This window comes from Anabrus simplex, chromosome 2, assembly GCF_040414725.1.
Source record: "Anabrus simplex isolate iqAnaSimp1 chromosome 2, ASM4041472v1, whole genome shotgun sequence".
NCBI classification, from domain to species: Eukaryota; Metazoa; Arthropoda; class Insecta; order Orthoptera; family Tettigoniidae; genus Anabrus; species Anabrus simplex.
Window position 1 is genome coordinate 255,931,363 of NC_090266.1, and position 24,744 is coordinate 255,956,106.

Consider the following 24,744-nt stretch of genomic DNA (forward strand, 5'->3'; position numbering starts at 1 on the left):
ATCACATCCCGCTCTGTATTGGAAACTTGTAATCTTTAAAATTTGTTATTTCTGCCCCTTGCTAAATATACTTGAAACGTATAAATTTGATTATAGTTCTTTCCTTTTCCTTTTGAAGGTCCTGTGGTCATATGAGTCTAATTGTTGGCTATAGTGTTTATCAATGCACTGTATATCCTGTTTCTTCCAAGTCTAAATGAGTACAGGTTATTCCGTTCTATTCCGAGCATCACTGGTCTTGTGTGACTTAACCCTTAACTCATGTTGCAATTTATCTTCAACAGAATCATGTCTAAGAGACTCTAGAAAGGTGTTTAGTCTAGTTATACTGCCCTACCAATATCAAATCATCTGCTTATTTATTACCTGTACCCTCCTCAGAAACCTACCCAGCACATTTACCCTGTAACACTACCTGCTTCCACTGTGCTGTGATAAATCTGTTCCTGTTGATTACTTCATGAGTTGCTAATGTGACATATTGATGGTGTTAAAATAAAAATTGTTACAACCTGGACCTGATCATTATCCTCATGGTCAACTATCTTAACATACTGCTGACTAAATACTTCTGCTTTCCGTATATCTTCACATATAAACTCCTGTCTTAATAATACCTGGAATGTCCTTCTTGGAACCTGTTTCTACCTTACAAGTACCTACGTATACCTTCCCACTGTTTACTGAAATTCATGTTATTAACAATTCTGCTTACCATCATATTTTTATTTTATTTTTTATATAAAATTATATAAAATTATAAAAAATATAAGTTAGAAGTAACAGACATGAAAGTAGCAAGAATGATTGCTGGTACAAACAGGTGGGAACAATGGCAGGAGGGTACTCGGAATGAGGAGATAAAGGCTAATTTAGGAATGAACTCGATGGATGAAGCTGTACGCATAAACCGGCTTCGGTGGTGGGGTCATGTGAGGCGAATGGAGGAGGATAGGTTACCTAGGAGAATAATGGACTCTGCTATGGAGGGTAAGAGAAGTAGAGGTAGACCAAGACGACGATGGTTAGACTCGGTTTCCAACGATTTAAAGACAAGAGGTATAGAACTAAATGAGGCCACAACACTATTTGCAAATCGAGGATTGTGGCGACGTTTAGTAAATTCACAGAGGCTTGCAGACTGAACGCTGAAAGGCATAACAGTCTGTAATGATAATGTATGTATGTATGTATAAATTCAATTTCCTTGTAAGTTTGTTCATTCTCTCCTTACCTCCACAACTATTTCTTTCTAACCTGCACCTCCTGTTTATTGCTTTATTAACCTATTATAATACAGTGAGTTTTTACCATTTTTTACCACATTTAAGGGTAAATAATAATTTGTTTTCACACTCCTCAACAACAGTGCTTTAAACCTATACCTTAGGCTGTTTACATTGTTATTTATAATTTCCCACTGGTCATAATTTGCTTTTAAATATTCCCTTATGCCTTTGATAATGATGATGCTTGTTGTTTTAAGGGACCTAACATCGAAAGCCTTTTCTGCGAACCAAGTGACCTTACCAATATAATATAATATAAATATTATAAATTTGCTCATTCAGGACAAATATTTCAGATTCCCTATGGGAATCAACATCTATATCATCTGATGGTCAAGCAGGCATCAATTTTTAGTGATGAGACAAGGTCTCTTAGTGCACTGGCACTGCCGGTGGCTCCAGTTAGCCTACGCAGTGGCCTCCACGGTATGCACTAGCCAGCGTATTGGTAGGTGTGCTAGGTACCAACTGATGAGCCCACCCTAGCACACGAGGGCGAAACGCTGGCAACCAAGAATGAGCTAGCTGGAAAATTTATAATGTCCAATAACGGACCATTTATATTGGTATTATAAATTTGCTCATTCAGGACAAATATTTCAGATTCCCTATGGGAATCAACATCTATATCATCTGATGGCCAAGCAGGCATCAATTTTTAGTGATGAGACAAGGTCTCTTAGGGCATTGGCACTGCCGGTGGCTCCAGTTAGCCTACGCAGTGGCCTCCACGGTATGCACTAGCCAGCGTATTGGTAGGTGTGCTAGGTACCAACTGATGAGCCCACCCTAGCACACGAGGGCGAAACGCTGGCAACCAAGAATGAGCTAGCTGGAAAATTTATAATGTCCAATAACGGACCATTTATATTGGTATTATAAATTTGCTCATTCAGGACAAATATTTCAGATTCCCTATGGGAATCAACATCTATATCATCTGATGGCCAAGCAGGCATCAATATTTAGTGATGAGACAAGGTCTCTTAGAGCATTGGCACTGCCGGTGGCTCCAGTTAGCCTACGCAGTGGCCTCCACGGTATGCACTAGCCAGCGTATTGGTAGGTGTGCTAGGTACCAACTGATGAGCCCACCCTAGCACACGAGGGCGAAACGCTGGCAACCAAGAATGAGCTAGCTGGAAAATTTATAATGTCCAATAACGGACCATTTATATTGGTATTATAAATTTGCTCATTCAGGACAAATATTTCAGATTCCCTATGGGAATCAACATCTATATCACCAAGTGACCTTGCCGAGGTGGGGAGGCTTGCGTGTCCCAATGATGCAGATAGCCGAGCCGCAGGTGCAACCATATCGGATGGGTATCTGTTGAGAGACCAGACTAACGAATGGTTCATCGAAAGGTGGGTAGCAGCGTTTCGGTAGTTGCAAGGGCGGCAGTCTAGATGATTGACTGATACGGCCTTGTAATAATACTCAACATGGCTTAGCTGTGTTGATACTGCTACACGGCTGAAAGCAACAGGAAACTACAGCCGTAACTACCTCCCGAGGACATGCAGATCTCTCTGTATGAATGATGTACTGATGATGGCTTCCTCCCATGTAAAATACTCTGGAGGTAAACTAGTCCCCATTCGGATTTCCGGCTGGGGACTACACGAGAGGGGGCGATCATCAGGAAGATGGATACTGACATTCTGCGAGTCGCAGCGTGGAATGTTAGAAGTTTGAATCGTTGTGGTAGGTTAGAGAATCTGAAAAGTGAGATGAATAGGCTAAAGTTAGATGTAGTTGGTATAAGTGAAGTACGTTGGCAGGAAGAACAAGATTTTTTGTCAGGCGTCTACCGGATAATCAACACAAAATCAAACAGGGGAAATGCAGGAGTTGGTTTAATAATGAATAAGAAAATAGGGCAGCGGGTAAGCTACTACGATCAGCATAGTGAAAGAGTTATAGTCGTTGAGATAGACACCAAACCAATGCCCACCACAATAGTGCAGGTCTATATGCCTACTAGTTCAGCGGATGATGAAGAAATCGAAAGAATATATGAGGAGATAGAAGATTTAATACAATATGTAAAAGGTGACGAGAATCTAATTGTGATGGGAGACTGGAATGCAGTGGTAGGCCAAGGAAGAGAAGGTAGTACAGTAGGAGAATTTGGATTGGGACAAAGGAATGAAAGAGGAAGTCGGCTGATTGAATTCTGCACTCATCATAATTTAGTCTTTGCCAATACTTGGTTCAAACACCATAAACGACGGCTGTGTACGTGGACGAGACCTGGAGACACTGGAAGGTATCAAATAGACTTCATTATGATTAGGCAGAGCTTCAGAAACCAGGTGTTGGATTGCAAAACTTTCCCAGGAGCAGATGTGGACTCTGACCACAACTTGTTGGTCATGAAATGCCATCTGAAGTTGAAGAAATTGAAGAAAGGAAAGAATGCAAAAAGATGGGATCTAGACAAGTTGAAAGAAAAGAGCGTGAGGGATTGTTTCAAGGAACATGTTGCACAAGGACTAAATGAAAAAGGCTGAAGGAAACGTTATAGAAGAAGAGTGGAGAGTCATGAAAAATGAAGTCAGTAGGGCTGCTGAAGAAATGTTAGGAAGGAAGAAAAGATCAACTACGAATCAGTGGATAACTCAGGAAATACTAGACCTGATTGATGAACGACAAAAATACAAGAATGCTAGAAATGAAGAGGGCAGAAAAGAATACAGGCAATTAAATAATCAAGTGGATAGAAAGTGCAAGATAGCTAAGGAAGAATGGCTGAAGGAGAAGTGCAAGGATGTCGAAGGCTGTATGGTCCTGGGAAAGGTAGATGCTGCATACAGGAAAATAAGGAAACCTTTGGAGAAAGGAAATCTAGGTGTATGAATATTAAGAGCTCAGATGGAAAGCCACTTCTACGGAAAGAAGACAAAGCAGAAAGATGGCAGGAACATATCCAACAGTTGTATCACGGTAAAGATGTAGATAATATGGTTCTGGAACATGAAGAGGCTGTTGATGCTGATGAAATGGGAGACCCAATTTTGAGGTCAGAGTTTGACAGAGCTGTGAGTGACCTAAATAGGAACAAGGCACCTGGAATTGATGACATTCCCTCTGAATTACTGACTGCCTTAAGAGAAACCAGCATGGCAAGGTTATTTAATTTAGTGTGTAAGTTGTATGAGACAGGAGAAGTCCCATCCGATTTTCGGCAGAATGTTGTTATACCTATTACCAAGAAAGCCGGTGCTGACAGGTGTGAAAACTACCGCACCATTAGTTTAGTATCTCATGCCTGCAAAATTTTAACATGTATTATTTACAGAAGAATGGAAAAACAAGTTGAAGCTGAGTTGGGAGAAGATCAATTTGGCTTCAGAAGAAATGTAGGAACACTTGAAGCAATCCTGACTTTACGTCTGATCTTAGAGGATCGAATCAAGAAGGACAAGCCCACGTACATGGCATTCGTAGATCTAGAAAAGGCATTCGATAATGTTGATTGGACCAAGCTATTTATGATTCTGAAGATGATAGGGATCAGATACCGAGAACGAAGACTCATCTAGAATCTGTATAAAAATCAGTCTGCAGTGATAAGAATCGAGGGCTTTGAAAAAGAAGCAGCAATCCAGAAAGGAGTGAGGCAAGGCTGCAGTTTGTCCCCTCTCCTTTTCAATGTTTACACAGAACAGGCAGTAAAGGAAATCAAAGAGAAATTTGGAAAGGGAATCACAGTCCAAGGAGAGGAAATCAAAACCTTGAGATTTGCCGATGATATTGTTATTTTATCTGAGACTGCAGAAGATCTCAAGAAGCTGCTGAATGGTATGGATGAAGTCTTGGGTAAGGAGTACAAGATGAAAATAAATAAGTTCAAAACAAAAGTAATGGAGTGCAGTCGAATGAAGGCAGGTGATGTAGGAAATGAAGTCTTAAAGGAAGTAGATGAATATTGTTACTTGGGTAGTAAAATAACTAACGATGGCAGAAGTAAGGAGGACATAAAATGCAGACTAGCACAAGTAAGGAAGAGCTTTCTTAAGAAAAGAAATTTGCTCACTTCAAACATTGATATCGGAATTAGAAAAATGCTTTTGAAGACTTTTGTGTGGAGCGTGGCATTGTATGGAAGTGAAACATGGACGATAACTAGCTCAGAAAGAAAGAGAATAGAAGCTTTTGAAATGTGGTGTTACAGAAGAATGCTGAAGGTGAGATGGATAGATCGAATCACGAATGAAGATATACTGAATCGAATTGGTGAGAGGAGATCGATTTGGCTAAATTTGATGAGAAGAAGAGATAGAATGATAGGACACATCTTGAGACACCCAGGACTTGTTCAGTTGGTTTTTGAAGGAAGTGTAGGTGGGTGGTAAGAACGGTAGGGGTAGACCAAGGTGTGAATATGACAAGCAGATTAGAGCAGATGTAGGATGCAATAGTTACGTAGAAATGAAAAGGTTAGCACACAATAGGGTGGCATGGAGAGCTGCATAAAAATAGTCCATGGCCTGATGACTCAAACACACAACATCGAAGGTCATCGGCCCCCCTTATGCCTTTGCTAATAATAATAATATAATAATAATAATATTTGTTTTACGTCCCACTAACTAATTTTTCAGTTTTCGGAGACACCGAGGTGCCGGAATTTTGTCCCGCAGGAGGTCTTTTATGTGCCAGTAAATCTACCGACACGTGGCTGACGTATTTGAGCACCTTCAAATACCACCGAACTGAGCCAGGATCGAACCTGCCAAGTTGGTGTCCGAGGGCCAGCGCCTTAGGCTAGTGTTAAGGAGGCTCGTTAATGTTTCTGAGAGTGGTAAAGTAGTCCTTGTCATAGTTCATTTATGGTTTTCATTTGAGAACTGATTTATGGTTAGTGTAGATGTGTTGATTATAGATTAGATTTCCTCATGCCTAGAAGTAGCGTTTCAGAAATAGGATCCATTCAGTTATGCAAAGGAGCTATGGCTTAAATGGATAAATCAATAAGCTATGACTTGTGGATTTTGGGATATATTCTTTTTTTTATTCATTTTTTTATGTTCAAATGAACAATGTGTGACTAAATTGAAATAAACTTAGATAATCATAAATGATTACAGTTCGAGATTGCATATCCGAATCCTTAAATGTGAGTAGAGTTGTGAGATTAGAAGTCTTTGAATTAAACTTAAATGATCATAAATGATTATAGTTAAAAAATGGATATTTTAATCCTTAAAAATATGTAAAGCTTTGAGACCAACATGGACATCATTAGAAGGTCTAAACTTTGCTTCAATTGAAGTCACTGTATTAACATTTAACGAGTAATTCAAATCATGAGAAACATGTCGAGTGAAACTTTGATAGTTTTGAGTTTCAATGGTAAATTTAATATTTAATGATCATTTCCACTATCATTCCATTTTTTTGATCTGGACAGGATCGTCGCAGTCATTTTAAAATTTTATTTTTCTCAATTTCATGCACCTGCACCCTGAGTTTTTATATATATATATTACCCTGATCCCCTGAGATTAAGAGTCTCACTATGGGTACAGTTCTGAAAAACAATCTGCAACAGTTGCATCGAGGACGAACGAATATCACACCATGAGTGCAGAACTTCAGTGCTGCAATGATAGTTTCCACAGTGTGCTGCACATTTTCATTTAGGCCTACATGATTATCTTTGTTTAACCCTCTAGGAGCCAGGAGCAGATCTGATTGGCCGCTCACCATCAGCTGGAAGAGGCCAGAACTCCGCCTCTGCTCTACTACTGTAGAAATACATGTATTTTAAAATTCACGTATATATAACGGTGTATGGCAAATACTGGCACGAAATTTTCTACATATCGACTACATAGAATTAAGAAATGATTTAGAGTGATATAAAGAATCAAAAATATTTTATTGTTGATATTTTAGTTGTTGATAACTTTTATTTTTAGGAAGAAAAATACATTTTCGCACTTCCTCAATATTTACTTTGAAAATATCATTTACCATACAAACATACGTAATGATGAATAACGTATTTCTAAATACAATTCTATAGAACAATTAACTTGAAAGAGAAAAATAAAAACAAAAAATAAAAATTCAAAAATATGTCACTAGTAAAAACAAGACACTTTTACCCACCAATAAAATATGTGTACATTTATACGTATCGATGCATGGCAAATACTGACAAGAAATTTTCTATGTGCGGACAACATATAAAAAATAATTCTGAATTATTAAAAAATAAAAGTAGTTAATATTATAGTTTTTTGTTTTCCGAGAAACTTTTTCTTGTTTTCGGTTCTAGTATCTATTTGAAAAAGAATTTTACAATACAACAGAATATACGCAGTTAAAATATCTACGGCGCTAAAGCACTAATTTGCTTTGGCCTACCAAGCAAATGCTGCTCACTTCAAAGACCTGCAGTTTACGAGGTGATGCATAGTCAGTGAGACGAATCCTCTTGGTCATTATTATTGGTTTTCTAGACCGGGGTCACCCTCTCACCCTCAGATATCTCCTCAATTGCAATCACTTAGGGTCATTTAGGTTGAGTGGACCTCGAACCAACCCTCAGGCCCAGGTAAAAATTCTTGACCTGGCTGGGAATCGAACCCATGTCCTCCGGGTGAGAGGCAGGCACGCTACATTTGGCCCGCAGGGACCGGCAGTTACGTAATGATAGGGGACTATACGTAACTATACGGTTTAGGAGAGAGAAAGTGGAAAGTAAATTGAAATATGGTATGGGTGGAGAATCAGATGGAGGGGCATGTTTATATCGAAGAAGTTCCGTGAAGGAGACAGAAAGTTAAGGACTGTTGTCGGGTTCATTGGGAAAAATTTCCACAAAATAGTCTCCAGACATTATTATCATTATCATCTTCGTTATCACTAGCTTCATCTACCATCATATTCACAGTAGCTTTATTGCCATTAGAAACAAATAAACATCTCTTCTTTAGCTGCGGTGATTCTGGGGGCATGTCCAGTATAATTTCGTTGCTACTCCCTGAACTAAATTCACTAATCGCTACCCGATAACTCATCTAGGGTCAACTTCGCATTGTTCCAAATACTGCATTAACTGCTGAAAAAATATCACGTGAACCACTTGCCATTTTGCTGTCACAAATCCACTCACTGCAAGGGACAATCTCTTACTGACCGATTAGCAGTATTTGTAAACACAGGAAACGACTCTTGTGAAAGTTAGAAGACCCTCTTAGAACTGCTAAAGCAAGGTCAGGCACACAATAACTTGTAGCCTCTTTACTAAAGGTTGTCACAAAAGTATGCACGTCACTATAGGTTGCCTCAAAATTATGTATATCACAGAATTTAAGCCGGCCGATGTAATCGGCTCTGGCAACTTCCGACTGGATTTTTAAAGGCTGACCTGATCGGCCTTGGCAATTTAAAGGGTGGGTGCTCGCACTACCGCCTAGCTCCCAAGAGGGGTAAAACTTGTTGTGTTCTGGATAAGTGGAAAGTGATCTGTTTGGAACTTGCAGTGTATTTGTATAATTTTAGTGACGACAATGACCAAGGTGAAATTTAAGATGATGTCTACATACTGTGAGTAAGACAGAAGGGAAAATCTACTCAAATTTGCATTATTAGATCCTACATAAAGTCATATTATGAGATAATATTAAATGCCGATTCAGATAACATAATTATAGTACTTGTATAAAATGTCAGAAGTCTCACAGACCTCTCATTACTATTTATGTTCTGAATTCTGCAATTCACCAATTAAAGAACATATACTTACCCTATCTTAGTTACTGTACTTTCTTACTTTCCTTTTCATAACAAAATACAGTTCTTTTAACCGTATTGCAGTCCGTCCTCCTGTCTGAGTGCATTGAAGACTTCACGTAAGTCCTCCCAAGACCTTTTCTTCTGAGCTTTCGTTACCCCGTCTGTCTTCTTGATCTCAATAAACACCTTTCTCTGAAGAATGAGGTCTATTAACAAGTTCATTTCAAACGGACTGAAATTTTTGGCACGTTTAAAAATACCTGACACTTTGTATTCCGTATTGTGTCACACCGAATGTCTACTATTGTTCACTGACTTCCTATAACCGCATTATGACTGAGATGACTGTGTACATGTTTGCCCACCAATTTTCATTACAGAAAACTTCTGCTAATAAAGTAACTAGATATTACCAAAAAACTCCAAAAATATTTGCGTAGAGACATCTATTGGAGGAAGAGAGATACTAAACATGACGATATCTGTACTGTTTATTGGCAGGGCTTATAAATCTGGATTTAAGTTTCCAGAAACTCATTAAAGTTAACAGTGCAGTTAAAGTTACAAGCACATTTAGGTAACTCACAGGTAACTGTGGTGTATTAGAAACTGGCCATAAGTCTGGTGAGTTAGATGTGTGCTCCATTTCATTAATTTCATAATATAGCTCCATTCCACATTTGGAAGTAAACATTTTCAAAGCAGCAACTCGATGATTTAATAAGAAACATGAATGGCGCCCTTTCAACGCTGTGACACCACTAAAATCCAGGGATGAAGAACGACAAAAATTGTACAAATGGTAGTACGTGTTAATGTTTATTGCTTTCATTTCATTCTCATATATTTATAATCTCTTAAAGATAACTTGGACACTTTAGCAATCGTGACTAAACAGAGTTCAGTACAAAATGGGCCCATAATGCTCATAGTTAAAACTTGTACCGGTAATTAGAATAATACCAGGAGGCTGTTCTTTCATTAAACTGAATTAAATTAATCATTCAAAAACATAAGTTATTTTCTGGAACAACAATAAAACTCACATATGGAAAAAAAATTCAGCACAAGTTTTCTCAAAATAAATATTTAGCCCATAAGCCTTTCTTTCCTGTAACTCCGCAATTGTCTCACCCAATATATACAGCTGCAGAATCTTACTGAGACCTATAGTCATACAGTATTTACTCGCATATAAAACTCCTTTATTATCCTAATTTTAATGCTGAAAAATTGAGGAGGGCCTTAATGCATATATCTCAAAAATTAAGAGCATATCAAAATATCCATTAATTAACTATACACACAAACATCCTAGAAAATATATTTCAATACAGATAATGTATTATTTGGGTTTCAAAAAATATGGACCATGTTAGCCCGATATAAATTTACCGCAATTGCGGCAAATATCCGCGCGTGGTAGAATAGGCCTAATTTCAAGTTCACTGCATCTGAAATAAGTGGAAAAATACCGTTATGGATATTCTTCTTTTAAAATTAAAAGTAGATGCAGTATTATTATAGGAGAAAGTTTCCAAATAAAAAGAATTGCGTTTACCTGTTGTTATTCGTTTCCACTGATTCTTCAACACTTCGCAATTTCATGTGCCTTAATTTGTAGCATTTCATGAGTCACGCTGTTGCCGCTGTTCCTGGTTTTCTGTACCCACACCAACACCCTCTTATCCACTTCAGAATATTTACGTGTTAACAGGCCCGCGAAAAGATCTAACATCCTTTTTTGCAACCGTTAGTTGTTCTTGTTGTTTTCCCCAATATCTGATCATGTTTGGTTGAACAGCGAATTTAACGGGTGGTGTCCCGCACACCATTCTTATTGGCAAATGTAAGAACATTTAGTTTAAAAGAAGCAGAAGAACTTTTACGCCTACTGGTATTAACGTTACCATTCATAGTAGTACATGATGATGATGATGATGCTTGTGTTTTAAAGGGGCCTAACATCGAGGTCATCGGCCCCTAATGGTACAAAATGAAATGACAAAGTAAAAGTTCAAAATCATCCACTGACCAAAATAAAAAATGCCATGAAGAATGAATGGACATGAATTTTAAACAATCAGTGGATCTGACTCAAAAAACTATCATAAATAATAGTATTACTGACCAAGGGACCGCTTCTAAAGCACAATCCTGAATCGAGGATGCTTGATGTCTAAAGGGGTCCAAAATCCAGGTCAAAGGCCCCTCAGAATGGTACGTATCGCTAGTAAAGTAGAACCATGGTATGTGTCATGTTGGGGTACTGATCAAAAGGAGCGAAGACTCACGGTGTGTACCACTCACAAGAATTGGACGTCGTACATGTAACGCAGACCTATGGTGTTCCTCACATAATGGCGCCACACATAGGCAACGCAAACCGATGGTGTTCCTCACCTAGGTGTACTATTCCCATGGTGTTCCTCCCATAGTGGGTACTAAGTGCAGGCAACGCAGACCCACGGTGCTGCTCATATAGTGGTACTTCACAGGCAACACCCAGACCCATGGTGTTGCTCACAAGGGTACGACTCACGGGTAATGGAAACCCATAGTGACACACTCTCTGCTGCTATTAATCACAAACCTATTTCGTACCTAACATAGTGGTACTACTCGCAAGTACAGGCAACCCATGGTGTTCCCCGTGTGATGGTACTAATCGAAAGTAGTTTCATGGGTCTAATTCAGTCATCCCTTCGTCGCCCCTTTTAGTCGCCTCTTACGACAGGCAGGAGATATCGTGGGTGTATTCTTTGTCTGCGTCCCCCACCCACAGCGGGTCATAGTAGTACACAACTAATTCCAATGATATCGTAACTTTCCCCAATACCAACAGGTATTTTGACTGAACGACGACTGCCTGATAAAACACATTGACAAAAACAAGAATGACGGGGATGGCTCAAGGTGACTGGCTGGCTTGCTTGGGAAGCAGCCTTGGGGGCACAGGTTTCCAAGTTATTTTATTTAACAGCAGCTAGCCACAAACTTTCTCCCGGTTACAAAAAATACAGTTTCTTGTACTGTCACCCACAAAGTCACCTACGGTAACAGCAATGTGTACCGTACATCTCCGATATTTAATGCAAGAACATCCGCTATTGAAAACAGAAATAACCTGATCATTTCCCATTATACAATCCCCAATAAAAGGAACTCTGCAGTAAACAAGCATCATTAGTTACCTGTATTTCAGGTCTAATATGTGAGGTAAAAATTATTTTGCCGGGCTGAGTGGCTCAGACGGTAGAGGCACTGGCCTTCTGACTCCAACTTGGCAAGTTCGATTCTGGTTCAGTCCTCGTGTCTGTAGATTTACTGGCACGTAAAAGAACTCCTGCGGGACTAAATTCCGGCGCCTCGGCGTCCCCGAAAACCATGGGACGTAAAGCAAATAACATTATTCAAAAATTATTTTTCTTTTTTCTGACCAAAAAAATGGGGGGGGGGTCTTATATGCAATGGGATTTTGTACGCGAGTAAATATGGTATTCATTTTGGCTACACAGCTGGAAGAGATTACACAAAACATGAAGAAAATGCATAGACGTCAATCCTCATCAGGACAGTTGATGAACAAAATAGCATTGGTATCAAGATGTGCTCCCTGTGCTACAGACTATTCAAAGCCAGATAGTTGATCTCCAGGCGAAGCAATTATCTGAAACCAAGCTGTGCTAAGGATGTAAACTGCATCTCTATTAAAATTAAGGTGATGTTTTTGTATTTCTGTTGCTTCTTTTACAATCCTAGAAACATTCTGTTTCACTCGAGCCAGTACTTTGGTACCTTTGAACATGACGCCGCAGCTGGGTGACAAGGCATGATCTGCTAATGCCGACTTGTCTGTTTGGTTAAGTCAAATGTATTTGTCACGTTCCTTGATACGTGTGGATACCAATCCTAAAATTCGTCCAATGTAAACTTCACCACAAGTACATGAAATCTTGTAGACAATGAGATTTTTTAGTTTGAGTATGCAATCATTAGTTGGTTCATGTTTCAAATATGATCTTAATATTGTGCTTGCGGAGAATCCCGGTTAAGCGATCAGTTAATCCCTGAATAAATGGTAGATACATTGTACCCTGTAACCTAGCATTAAGTACAGGAAACTGTTTGTCTCGGATACATGGCCCTAGCAATAGCAGTGTTGGTGTAAACATTTCTGAGAAATACGGTTTTCAAGGTGTCAAACTCGTCAGCCAAGGATGCTTCCTCACATCTTCCTGGCTCTAGTTGCTAAGGTCGTAATAATGCCAAGTTTTTGTGCAGAATGGTGGTGTGAGTCTGCATGGAGATACCTGCTGGTAAGGGTTGGCTTCCTATATACAGTGTGACCTAAGGCACTATCAGACATCTTGGAGACCAACACATCTAGGAAGGGAAACTGTCCTTCAACCTCTTTCTACATGGTGAAATGTATTTTAAGATGTTCTAAAAACTCAACAAGCTTTTCTTCCCTGTCAGACCATATGACAAATGCATCATCAACATACCTCCACCAGACTTATGATATAATGTGTGCTGAAGACAGAGCAAAGCTTTCAAAAACTCCATGTAAAAGCTATTACATGATATAGAGGGCTACCCATTGCTACACCGTCAGTCTGCTCATAATACTTGCCATCCCACAGGAAGTAGCAGGCATGTAAGCAGTGACTTTAAAAAAAAAAAAAAAAAAGCCCTGTCACATTCTCTGTAAATTGCTGCTGGATAAGGCAAGTTATCATTTCCATTGACACTCTAGTGAACAAAGATTGCACATCAAAACTCACCAGATCATCTTACGGTTAAAGCCCTAAGGACTTTAACTTGGATAAGAAATGGGTGGAGTCCTGAAGATGAGACCACAATTTTCCAAGAAGTGGTTGAAGCAAACTACCAAGGTATTTCGAGGGGTTGTAAGTAGGAGAATCACCTACTATTAGTCTGAGAGGAACAGCTATCTTGTGGATTTTTGGAAGACCATATAGTCTGGGTGGAACTGTCTTACCTGAGGAGACTGTTTTCTGCACCTCTGCTGGAATGGACAACTGTTTTATTAATTTCATAGTGGCATTTGAATAACTAGTTGTAGGATCTCTAGTCGTTAATTTATACACAGGAGCTCCCAACAACTTAGACATCTTGTTATTATAATCCTCTTGGTCTAGGACTGCAGTAGCATTACTTTTGTCAGCTAGCATAATAATAATAATAATAATAATAATAATAATAATAATAATAATAATAATAATAATAATAATAATAATAATAATAATAATAATAATAATAATGCCTCATTCTCTTCTCAAATTACAAGAAGATGGGTTGCATGATTTTAACACTCTGCCATATTCCTGTCCTATTTCTTCTGCCTCATTTTGCGACAGATTGTATAGTGAAGTATCCACATGAGAAATAATTTCTTCTTTAGGCATTTTTCATAGGACCGACCACAACATAACTAAGACCCTTAGCTAATAGCCTCTGCTGTGGTGATGTTAGTGGTGATGTATCCACAAAGACGCACACAAAATGCTGTCAGTTGGTACACTTATTTATTTAGAACTATTTACCTATACATTCCACATTTGATGAAAAACTTGCACATAACCTAACTAACTGCTGTCACAAACAAAACACTCACATCGAAAATGTCAACAAACCACCATTTTAACAACTGCCTATCACTAAACACATGCCACACGGAGATTGCAATCTTAAAACCATTGACCGCTGACTGCTTACAAACATGTCTGCCTAAACACAACACGAGCAGTAACTCCTCTCCACCATCAAGACCAACTCCTTATATATGTACCTGGCCAGGCTTCTAGAAAGATATGTTACAAAATACCTTCTAGTAAGTTCTCGAGTGCCTAACAACATGGTTATAATGTAAAGAATATTCTACAATCATTTCGTCTTACCTAGTGCCATTCTGGATATTACAACGTGTTACACAATACTGTAGTGGATCACAAATCATATATACAGGTAAGAATAAATTATATACTATTAATTATAGGGTCTTACATTAACTGAACTCATATAAATATCTATACACAGCACAAGTTGCATGACATAACCTCACAAACAATGCGATCATCCAACTACGTAAATAATAATAATAATAATAATAATAATAATCATAATAATAATAATTAATAACAATAATAATTTGAGCTCGATACTTGCATTATTTACCCATGGGTGAGAGGTTTTTTGCTAGTTGCTTTTACGTCGCACCGACACAGATAGGTCTTATGGCGACGATGGGACAGGGAAGGGCTAGGAGTGGGAAGGAAGCGGCCGTGGCCTTAATTAAGTTACAGCCCCAGCATTATGGGTGAGAGGATACTGTTTTCAAGTTATATCCGTTTATCACACTTGCATCAATGGGCATTTTGAAAGGCTGACCATGACCTGATTTAACTTCTGTTTTTGCAGCTTTTGTTGTTGACATAACCTATCAAATTTCAGTCTTGGTCTTTCTACGATGTGACTGAACGTGTGCTTGGCTTGATCTCAGGAAATGCTATTCATTATAAATTGATTTACGTCGCACCGACACATATAGGTCCTATGGTGATGATGGGACAGGAAAGGGAAGTGGTCGTGGCCTTAATTAAGGTACAATTGACAATTTGCCTGGTGTGAAAATCAGAAACCATGGAAATTCCTCTTCGGGGTTGCCGACAGTGGGGTTTGACCCACTATCGCCTGAATACTGGGTACCAGCTGCACTTAATCAAACTGCAGCTATTGAGCTCAGTGAAATGTTATTTTAACTGTGCCACAGGTCCTTTTCAGAATGTTACTACGATATAAATCCAAACTCACTGTTTGCTTGGAGAAGAAATCCAGTTCCCATCAGATGTCTTGTATCCTTTCAGCTAAGAGAGCTTTGCTATTCTCTTACTTACAACTTCTCTAAATACTTGGTAGTCTGTTCAACCACTTCTTGGGAAAACATAGTCTCATCTTAAGGACTCCTTCCATTTCGAATCCAAGTTAAAGTCCTTACGGCTTCAACCAGAAGATGATTTGGTGAGTTTTGATGTCCAATCTTTGTTCACTAGTATGCCAACAGAGGTGGCTATGCATCTTATCATGCAGCAATTTACAGAAGATATGACAAGGCTTTCTTTATCACTGCATACACACCTGCTACTTCCTGTGGGATGTCAAGTATTATGAGCAGACGGACGGTGTAGCAATGGGAAGCCCTCTATCTCATGTGACAGCTAACTTTTACATGGAGTTTTTGAAAACTTTGCTCTGTCTTCAGCACCTATTAAACCAAAAGTCTGGTGGAGGCATGTCTATGATGCCTTTTAACATATGGATGGTCTAACAGGGAGGAAAATGTTGCTGAGTCTTCAGAACATCTTTCAAAGGTACAGAAACTTCTTGGACCAACTAAAGATCGCATACTCAAATACAACATCCAGGTGTCTACAGATTCCATATACTTACAGTGATTTTATTTATTTGTACTTCCTACAATGATAGGCTGCCTAAATCTGACAAAGTATACATCAGAATGGATAGACCTCAAGATCAGTATCCACACGTATCAAGGAACATGACAGATACATTTGCCTTAAACAAAGAAGTAAGTCCGCAATAACAGATCATGCTTTGTCACGTGGCCATGACTTTGTGTACAAAAGATACTGAAGTACTGCCACGAGTAAAACACGACTGTTCTAGGATAGTAAGAGAAGCAATAGAAATACTAAAACAACCCCGTAATTTCAACAGAGATGTACGTTACTCCCTCAGTACAGCTTAGTTTCCAGTAATAGATTCACTTAGAGATCAACAATCTGGCTCCAAACAGATCATAGCAGAGAGAGCACATCTTAACGCTAATGTTATTTTGTTTATCTACTGTCTTAATGAAGAATGACATAGGTCAATCGAAACACTGACACCTTTTCTTCATATTTTGAAGAATTTCTTCCGGACGGTGAAACCCAAAAAAATATGAGTATAATTTCAGAACTGAAAGCTTTAGTTATAAGATAATAGAGACCTATTTCCATTGAGAGGGATTTCTTGGATATAAACATGATGTGGACAATGATGAAAATTATGTGTTAATACAGTCAAGGGAGAGAGAAAGAGGCTTTATGGTGGAATCATCAACTTCCTGAATTTACAGGTTGCCACTGTGGACAAAGTGAGTTACAATATAAAATATATAAATATATATATAAAACATATAGGCCTACATTGCTGTAAATTTTTAGTCTGTGTAAATAGATTGATAGGGTATTATTAATTGCAGAGGTGGGATTTTACAATTCCCAATGAACTACAGATTATATTAAGTACAATGCCTTGTATCCATTTTTTTTAGCAAGCCAAACTTCTTCCAGAACTTCACGAAGAATGTCGGTATTGTACAGCATGCTCCAAGCATCAGTCCAATCACTTCAATCTCTTGTAGAAGGGGACTGATGGAAAGTACATGATGTTTTTCTCAGTGTCTACTTCTGGTTGAACTACATGATGCTCAACCCTTTCTTCTTGCTATTTTCATGAGCAATCACGCCTATGCGTTTTGTGTTGCCATCTGACGATATGCCATGGACTTCTTGATAAACTGTATAATCTTTCCCCTGAAATTCATCTGCGATTAAAGATCTTACTCAATGGTGCCAATAATTACTCAGTACTTAAATATGAGAGCACGATCCCAGAACGTAGACCTGTTTTTCTTTCTTCCTGTGGCAACCCCTACATACATTACCATCCAGAGATCTACCCGGCACAGTTCTTACAGTAGTGGCATTAGCCATCATTATAATTGCAATCTGTCATTCAACACAGGAAAGGCTTTCATGGAGTTTCAACTAATTACTGGCAGGCATATATTCCTTATAAAGTTCAGCTCCTATACCTTTGTGAATTAGAGAGTACCACGCGGTCATTTCACGGTCTCAAATCTCTTGAAGTAATTTCCATGTTTCATAGAAACTAAGTTTATACACACACTTTCCAATGACAAGTCAGGAATTTGTCACAAAGCTTGCTTCAACACAGGACATATTACAGCAGATTCAATCATCATACAAATGTGTGTTTTGCCAGAAGAATTTGCTTCAATCTTTGAGAAATTTACATTTGAATAACTTAGTGATAAAATTATAATAAGAGAATAATATCAGCAGGACCACCAACTACAGTAGCAGAAAAGCAACAGCAACTTTAACAGTACTGGCAATGTAGTGACAGCACTGTGGAGCCGACATGCGTCCTCGGATTTCAGGCAAGTTGCTTTACCGTACTTTCACATAAAACAGTCCCCCCCACGTCCGTCCATCCATCCATCATTATAGACTATTCTGCCTTTCAGCGTTCAGTCTGCAAGCCTCTGTGAATTTACTAAACGTCGCGACAATCCTCTATTTGCAACTAACGCTGTGGCCTCATTTAGTTCTATACCCCTTATGTTTAAATCATTAGAAAATGAGCCTAACCATCGTTGTCTTGGTCTCCCTTCACTTCTCTTACTCTCCATAACAGAGTCCATTATTCTCCTAGGTAACCTATCCTCCTCCATTCATCTCACATGACCCCACCACCAAACCTGGTTTATGCATACAGCTCCATCCATCGAGTTCATTCCTAACTTAGCTTTTATCTCCTCATTCTGAGTACCCCCTGCCATTGTTTCCACCTGTTTGTACCAGAAATCATTTTCGCTGCTTTCATGTCTGTTACTTCTAATGAATAAGACATCCTGAGTCCACCCAGCTTTCGCTCCTGTAAAGCGAAGTTAGTCTGAAAACAGACCGATGTAAAAGGAGTTTCGTTTCGGAGCTGACTTCCTTCTCACAGAATACTGTTGATCGTAACTGCAAGCTCACTGTAGCTTTACTGCACCTTGATTCAAACTCACTATATTATCATCCTGGGAGAACAAACACTCCAAATACGTGAAATTATATAATCTGTTCCAGCTTTGTAATACCAATCTGACATTCAATTCTGTTGAATTTCTTACCTACCGACATCAATTTAGTCTTCGAAAGACTAATTTTCATACCATACTCATTTCACCTATTTTCAAGTTTCATGATATTAGACTGCAGGCTTTCGGCACAATCTGCCATTAAGAACAAGTTGTCAGCATAGGCCGGACTGCTTACTACATTTCCACCTACCTAAATCCCCCTTCTTGCCACTTTATGCCTTTTAGCAGATGATCCATGTAAACTACAAACAACAAGGGTGAAAGATTACAGCCTTGTCTAACCCCTGTAAGTACCCTGAACCAAGAACTCAATCTACAATTAATTCTCACTGCAGCCGAATTGTCAACATAAATGCCTTTGATTGATTTTAATGATGTACCCTCGATCCTATAGTCCCCCAGTATGGTGAACATCTTTTCCCTCAGTACCCTGTCATACAAAACAAACACAACTGTCTATTGGACTGATGACCTTAGATGTTAGGCCCCTTTAAATAACAAGCATCAACTGTCTATTCTTCTCGTAGTATTTTTCAATTACGTGGTGCATACTGAAAATCTGATCCTAACAGCCCCTCTGTGGTCTGTTACCACACTGGTTTTCATCCAACTTCCTCTCAACCACCGATCGCACCCTCCCTTCCAAGATATCAGTGAATACTTTCCCTGGTATACTAATCAATTCACAAGGTGAATACACTGAGACGATTCTCATCCTAATTCCTCCAGAGCTGCATCAAACTAGTCTATGGACTGATGACCCAAAAAACAATTCCTCCAACTGCCCACATCATTCGCTCATTTAGGTGCCTAACAGAAACTATGTTGCATACAATAGCATTCCTGATGAACAGCCTTACCACAGACTCTGCCCTTCCCTTTTTAACACCCGTCAAGTACACTTTTTAATCTCCTATCTCTTCCTCCCTATCTCCCCTTACCCGAATATCACTTACTCCTAGCACATGCAGATGCATCCTCTTTGTTGACTCGGCCAGTTCTCCTTTCTTTCTTCCATAAGCCCCATTAATATTGATAGCTCCCCATTGAATTCCATTTTGTTCGCCACGTTGTTTCCAAGGAGTCCCTCGCCTGTCAAATGTGAGTGGGACTCAGTTATTCCCATAGGTCCGAGGCTTGCTTAAAATGTTCTGAGCTCAGTAAATTTCTGAAGCAGGATGCTACCCTACTTACACATAGTCCAAGTGAGAATCTCTTCTGTAACGGGTTAGGGACCACGATGGATTGTATAGCACTAGCCGCCTGAGCATAAGGAAGGCCATGACTCAGAATATGTCCGAGACGCCCACCCCCATTCCGTAGAAACTGGTCTCCCGACTCGCAGGACCACTTACTAGGCCACTCAGCCGTTGCCCATGGTTCACGAACTAGGATGTGACTACAGTAACCCACAGCATGAACCATCAAATTATAATTTCTTTCTGTACTCAAATCCTTGACTCGTACTTCATTTTTATCTACGTATACTAAAGTTGGAAACACGATTAGTTTGTTGAAGTTTCGTTTGTTATTTACATCACGGGAAACAGCTTAATAGCATTTTTTGAATTGTCAACATAAATGCCTTTGATTTTAATAATCTACCCTCGATCCCAGTTTTGTGCACTATTTGATTAGTGTACAGTGGTGCAACAATATTAAGAGGGCTAAAACAGGAAGTGTCAATTTTCTCCATAAATATTAGTTATGTTGAAAAACTGTTTATAATACTATTTCCGATCATTTACATTCCATGTGCTTGCCGTACAAGGAATATTGACGGAGATATTTGCAATTATTTTGTTTTTCACAAACTCTGAAATAATAGTAGTTCTATCTGAGAACAGTACACAACAAATGCTGTAGAACCTGAAAATTCCTATCTTTCATGCCACATACACTTTTATTGTACAGCTTTAAGATAACCGACATATTCACTCATTTACATTTTTATTGCTATGTCTATCTAACGTGAGAAATGCTATATCTGAAACATGAAAAAAAGATCGTACACATAATAATTTAGTACACAAAAATAATGATGCTCAAATTGACACTGTTGGTTTGTATCTGCTACCTTCAGAGGATATAGCCTTCTAACACAATGATTACAAGACAGGAATTCAGTCAACATGGTAAAAAACTAACTGGTGATGGTGATGATTGTTGTCATGATAGCTTTTATAAGCTGCAAAACTGCATGGTCACTAACCCTATTAATCAGGAAGATAATGAAAATGACTACTGAAAAGAGAAGGAAAACATGAAGGAGTGATCATTTGAAGAATGAGAGAAAAAGTCTGAAAAAGCCTAGGGTTTGAATGTTCTTATATCACCGAGCCAGAACAACATAAAATGTAATGGCCTACAATATCCTGTCAACTTATCAATAATAACTTAATACAGACTGACTATTGCTGTTATATGAGGAGTGCTCTGTTTCATCAGTTGCAACTAATCCCCTCTGGATGGCATTACTGTTGCAATGACAAAATTAAGATGGCAATGATATGTACAGTACACTACAGCTAGTGTAGTATAATGTACATGATTTACCATAAATTCTAATTTACAGCATTGCAAAAATAAACTGTTTTAGGGAAATAAAAATACACAGTTATAGATGAAAATATATCTACTGAATGGATAGAAAATGTTTAAGAGAAATCCAAAATATAAAGGTCAAGTTTCCCTTAAATCTGTCCAACTTGGCATGGAATGACTATTGCTTATCTGAACATGAGAATACATTTACTCACCATCTGTTTTTGCAATATTAAGAGCTTCCTCACTGTCTCTCAAACTGCTCCCTGTTATAATTATTTTTTCTACTCCATTACTCCGGGCTCGTTCAATCACGTCTTTAAGATCAGTGGGATGCTTACTTTTTGCATAATATATACCAAAAAACATGGGGTCTGTTAGGTTTGCACCTATATCTGAAACATGAAAAAAAGATACTACACATAATAATTTAGTACACAAAAATAATGATGCTTACAAAACAGGGTAAATATGATGCAAACCTTTTATAAGACATTAGCCAACTTGATCAAATTGACCTTCCTGAATCTCACCACCAGGCTGGATTTAGGAAACATAATTAGATAATGTACTATACTGTATATTAATTAAGACTAACGTAGTACTTCACAAAAGAGTAAGAAACCTGGTCCAAACACTACACTATCCTAATAGAAGTTTCTCCTTACTCTCTGAAAACTACAGACCAACAAGCAAGAATTTTAGTCTGCTCAAAACTGTTCATCTCTGTGGGTGGGCGCATGAGAGGCAAATGATGTCACACAGCCTTGATGGATGATGGGTGGTGCAGTAAAATTATGTGTATTGTTCTGAACGGAATGGATAAAGTACAAGAAGTAGGAAGTTGATCAATGGGTTTACGTTCCTAAAGATAGGAAAGGAACCAGTAAAGTTAGGGGAAAACTTCAAGGAAGCAGTTTCTTCTAACAGATATCACAAGGTCATTTATGCACAGTGCATAAAATGTAGTATCATCCTATCATTCAAAAGACAAACCTCAAGTTTCGGTAGACATCAGGAGGTAATCTCTGACTTTCTGTCACTGTAGAATGATTATTATACAGATTGAACATAATTCTATGTTCTCAGTATCTGATCCAGATCACTTTCAAAATCTCAAATAGCTTGGTCCAATCAACACTATCGAATGCCTTTTATAGATCTACGAACGCCGTGTACGTGGGCTTGTCCTTCCCAATTCGATACTCTAAGACCAGATGAAAAGTCAAGATTGCTTTATGTGTTGATACTACATTTCTTCTGAAGCCAAACTCATCTTCTCATCCAAGTAGATGTGGCATAAACCAAACAGCAAGTATAGATCTTAAGAAAGGTTTTGTTCAGTGATCTCCCTTCTCCCTCAAAGTTAGTAAAGTTGATACCAACTGGAATCTGAAATGAAAAATGTTTCAGCTTTGCTTTTTGCTGCTGATATTGTTTTGGTAGCAAAGAACAAAACATCTGCACAGTTGCTCCTAAATATCATTGTGAATAGTTAATCTATCAAAGGGTAGAGAAGCGTCCACCTATTCAATACCATTAGTTTATAGTGTCTTATATAACAGACTAGTTTTGACCCCACATACAATGGGTCATCTTCAGCCACGATCCAACTGGAAAACATATGCCCACATACAACCAATAATAAACGATCTGGTATCTCTCAATTTACAATCCAAATTTAAAACACTGGTAAAGTCCGATAACACATCTAAAATTGAAACCAACTCACACATCAAAACTGCTGCAGATGTTGCTGAACTGTGTCGTTGATATCGTACTTTCTACTAATCCTTTGAAATGCAAAATTATAAACATTAAAGAAGGACATATTTGCCAAGGAACAGCCATTACAGATGCCGACAGCTGGCTGTGCACTTAGCCTTGGGAGCGCAGCGGTCGGAGATGGGTGATGAGCAGAGTGGGGACCATGTCGAATGCGTGCCTGTCTGATGAAATGGCGTATGGCTTTTAGTGCCAGGAGTGCCCAAGGACAAGTTCGGCTCGCCAGAAGCAGGTCTTTTAATATGACGCTATGGCGACCTGGACACAGTCCCCGTGTCAGCGAAATTAACCAATTATGGTTAAAATTCCCAACCCCACCGGGAATCGAACCCGGGACTCCTGTAACCAAAGGCAAGCACGCTAACCATTTAGCCATGGAGCTGGACGCCTGTCTGATTACACTGAAACACACGGCAATAGGTCCCTTAACTTTGCCTTAACTTGGCAAATATTTTACGCTGAAGCAGTAAGCAGGAGTGGGATGGGAAAGTGCACTGCTGTTTGCCACTTGCTGTACAATAGGATCAATTACTCTGGAAGGTGTGCAGAATGTGGAAACAATTATATACCTTGGTGTAACTTTCAAAGATGAAATTGTGTTTGACTAGACTAAAATGATTACTAGTTTAGAAAAGGATCTGAATTTCCTAAATTTTCTGTTTTCTGAAACCAGACCAAAATAAATATCATTAACCAGTACATATGGCTAAGTTTGACTTATCCATTTCAGACTACTCCCTTTAGTAAAATTCCATCGCATTTTCTGGCAGATAGTGACAAACTTTTGTGATCAGCTGTGAAGGATATAATTGGGTTACCACATGACCTGCCCCAATGAGATGATACATGCACCCAGGAATGGCTGGGTTTATTAACCCATTCACCACTGCCCATTTAAAACTCCCGCTGGCACTTGAACGTTGCCCAATAGACGTGGTTTTACCCTGCACATTGGAAAACAATCTGTGTCTTTGGTCATTTTTATGAAACTAAAACTACAGTGATTGTGAGTCTGTCCTCTACGTACTTCAAACGTTACATGCTTATTACATCAATATTTGAGGTATTATATTTAAAATTTTATATCAGAAGATTCTTTTCCTTTTATAGGTTAATTGCAAGAAAATGCAAGCAGTATTTAAAAATTTGTGTTCGGACTGTACAATCCACTCGGCCAGATATTTCCGCTTACATTACGAAAGAAATCTATATAAAGGTTAATGTCAGCAATATCATTTCCTCATTCTGAACTGGACATGCTGGCTACCTCCTACTGCAAATTAAAAGTTCAGGCTGATGACTGACACATTTCTTTATCTTGTAATATAGCACATGAGATTACAAAAATAAATGTACAGACCTATAAACAGCTTATGATATACTTT

General features: G+C 38.6%; 1 protein-coding gene across 2 annotated transcripts in view; it reads right to left on the bottom strand.

The window, feature by feature from the left end:
* The window catches only part of LOC136864032 (deoxyribonuclease TATDN1), a 157,383-nt gene that overhangs the window by 99,196 nt on the left and 33,443 nt on the right, over positions 1-24,744 (bottom strand). For both annotated transcript variants that reach the window (XM_067140548.2, XM_067140549.2), the window contains one exon: positions 21,790-21,969. In XM_067140548.2, the coding sequence (XP_066996649.2) occupies positions 21,790-21,969 (180 nt within the window). The remainder of the gene's footprint in view (positions 1-21,789; positions 21,970-24,744) is intronic.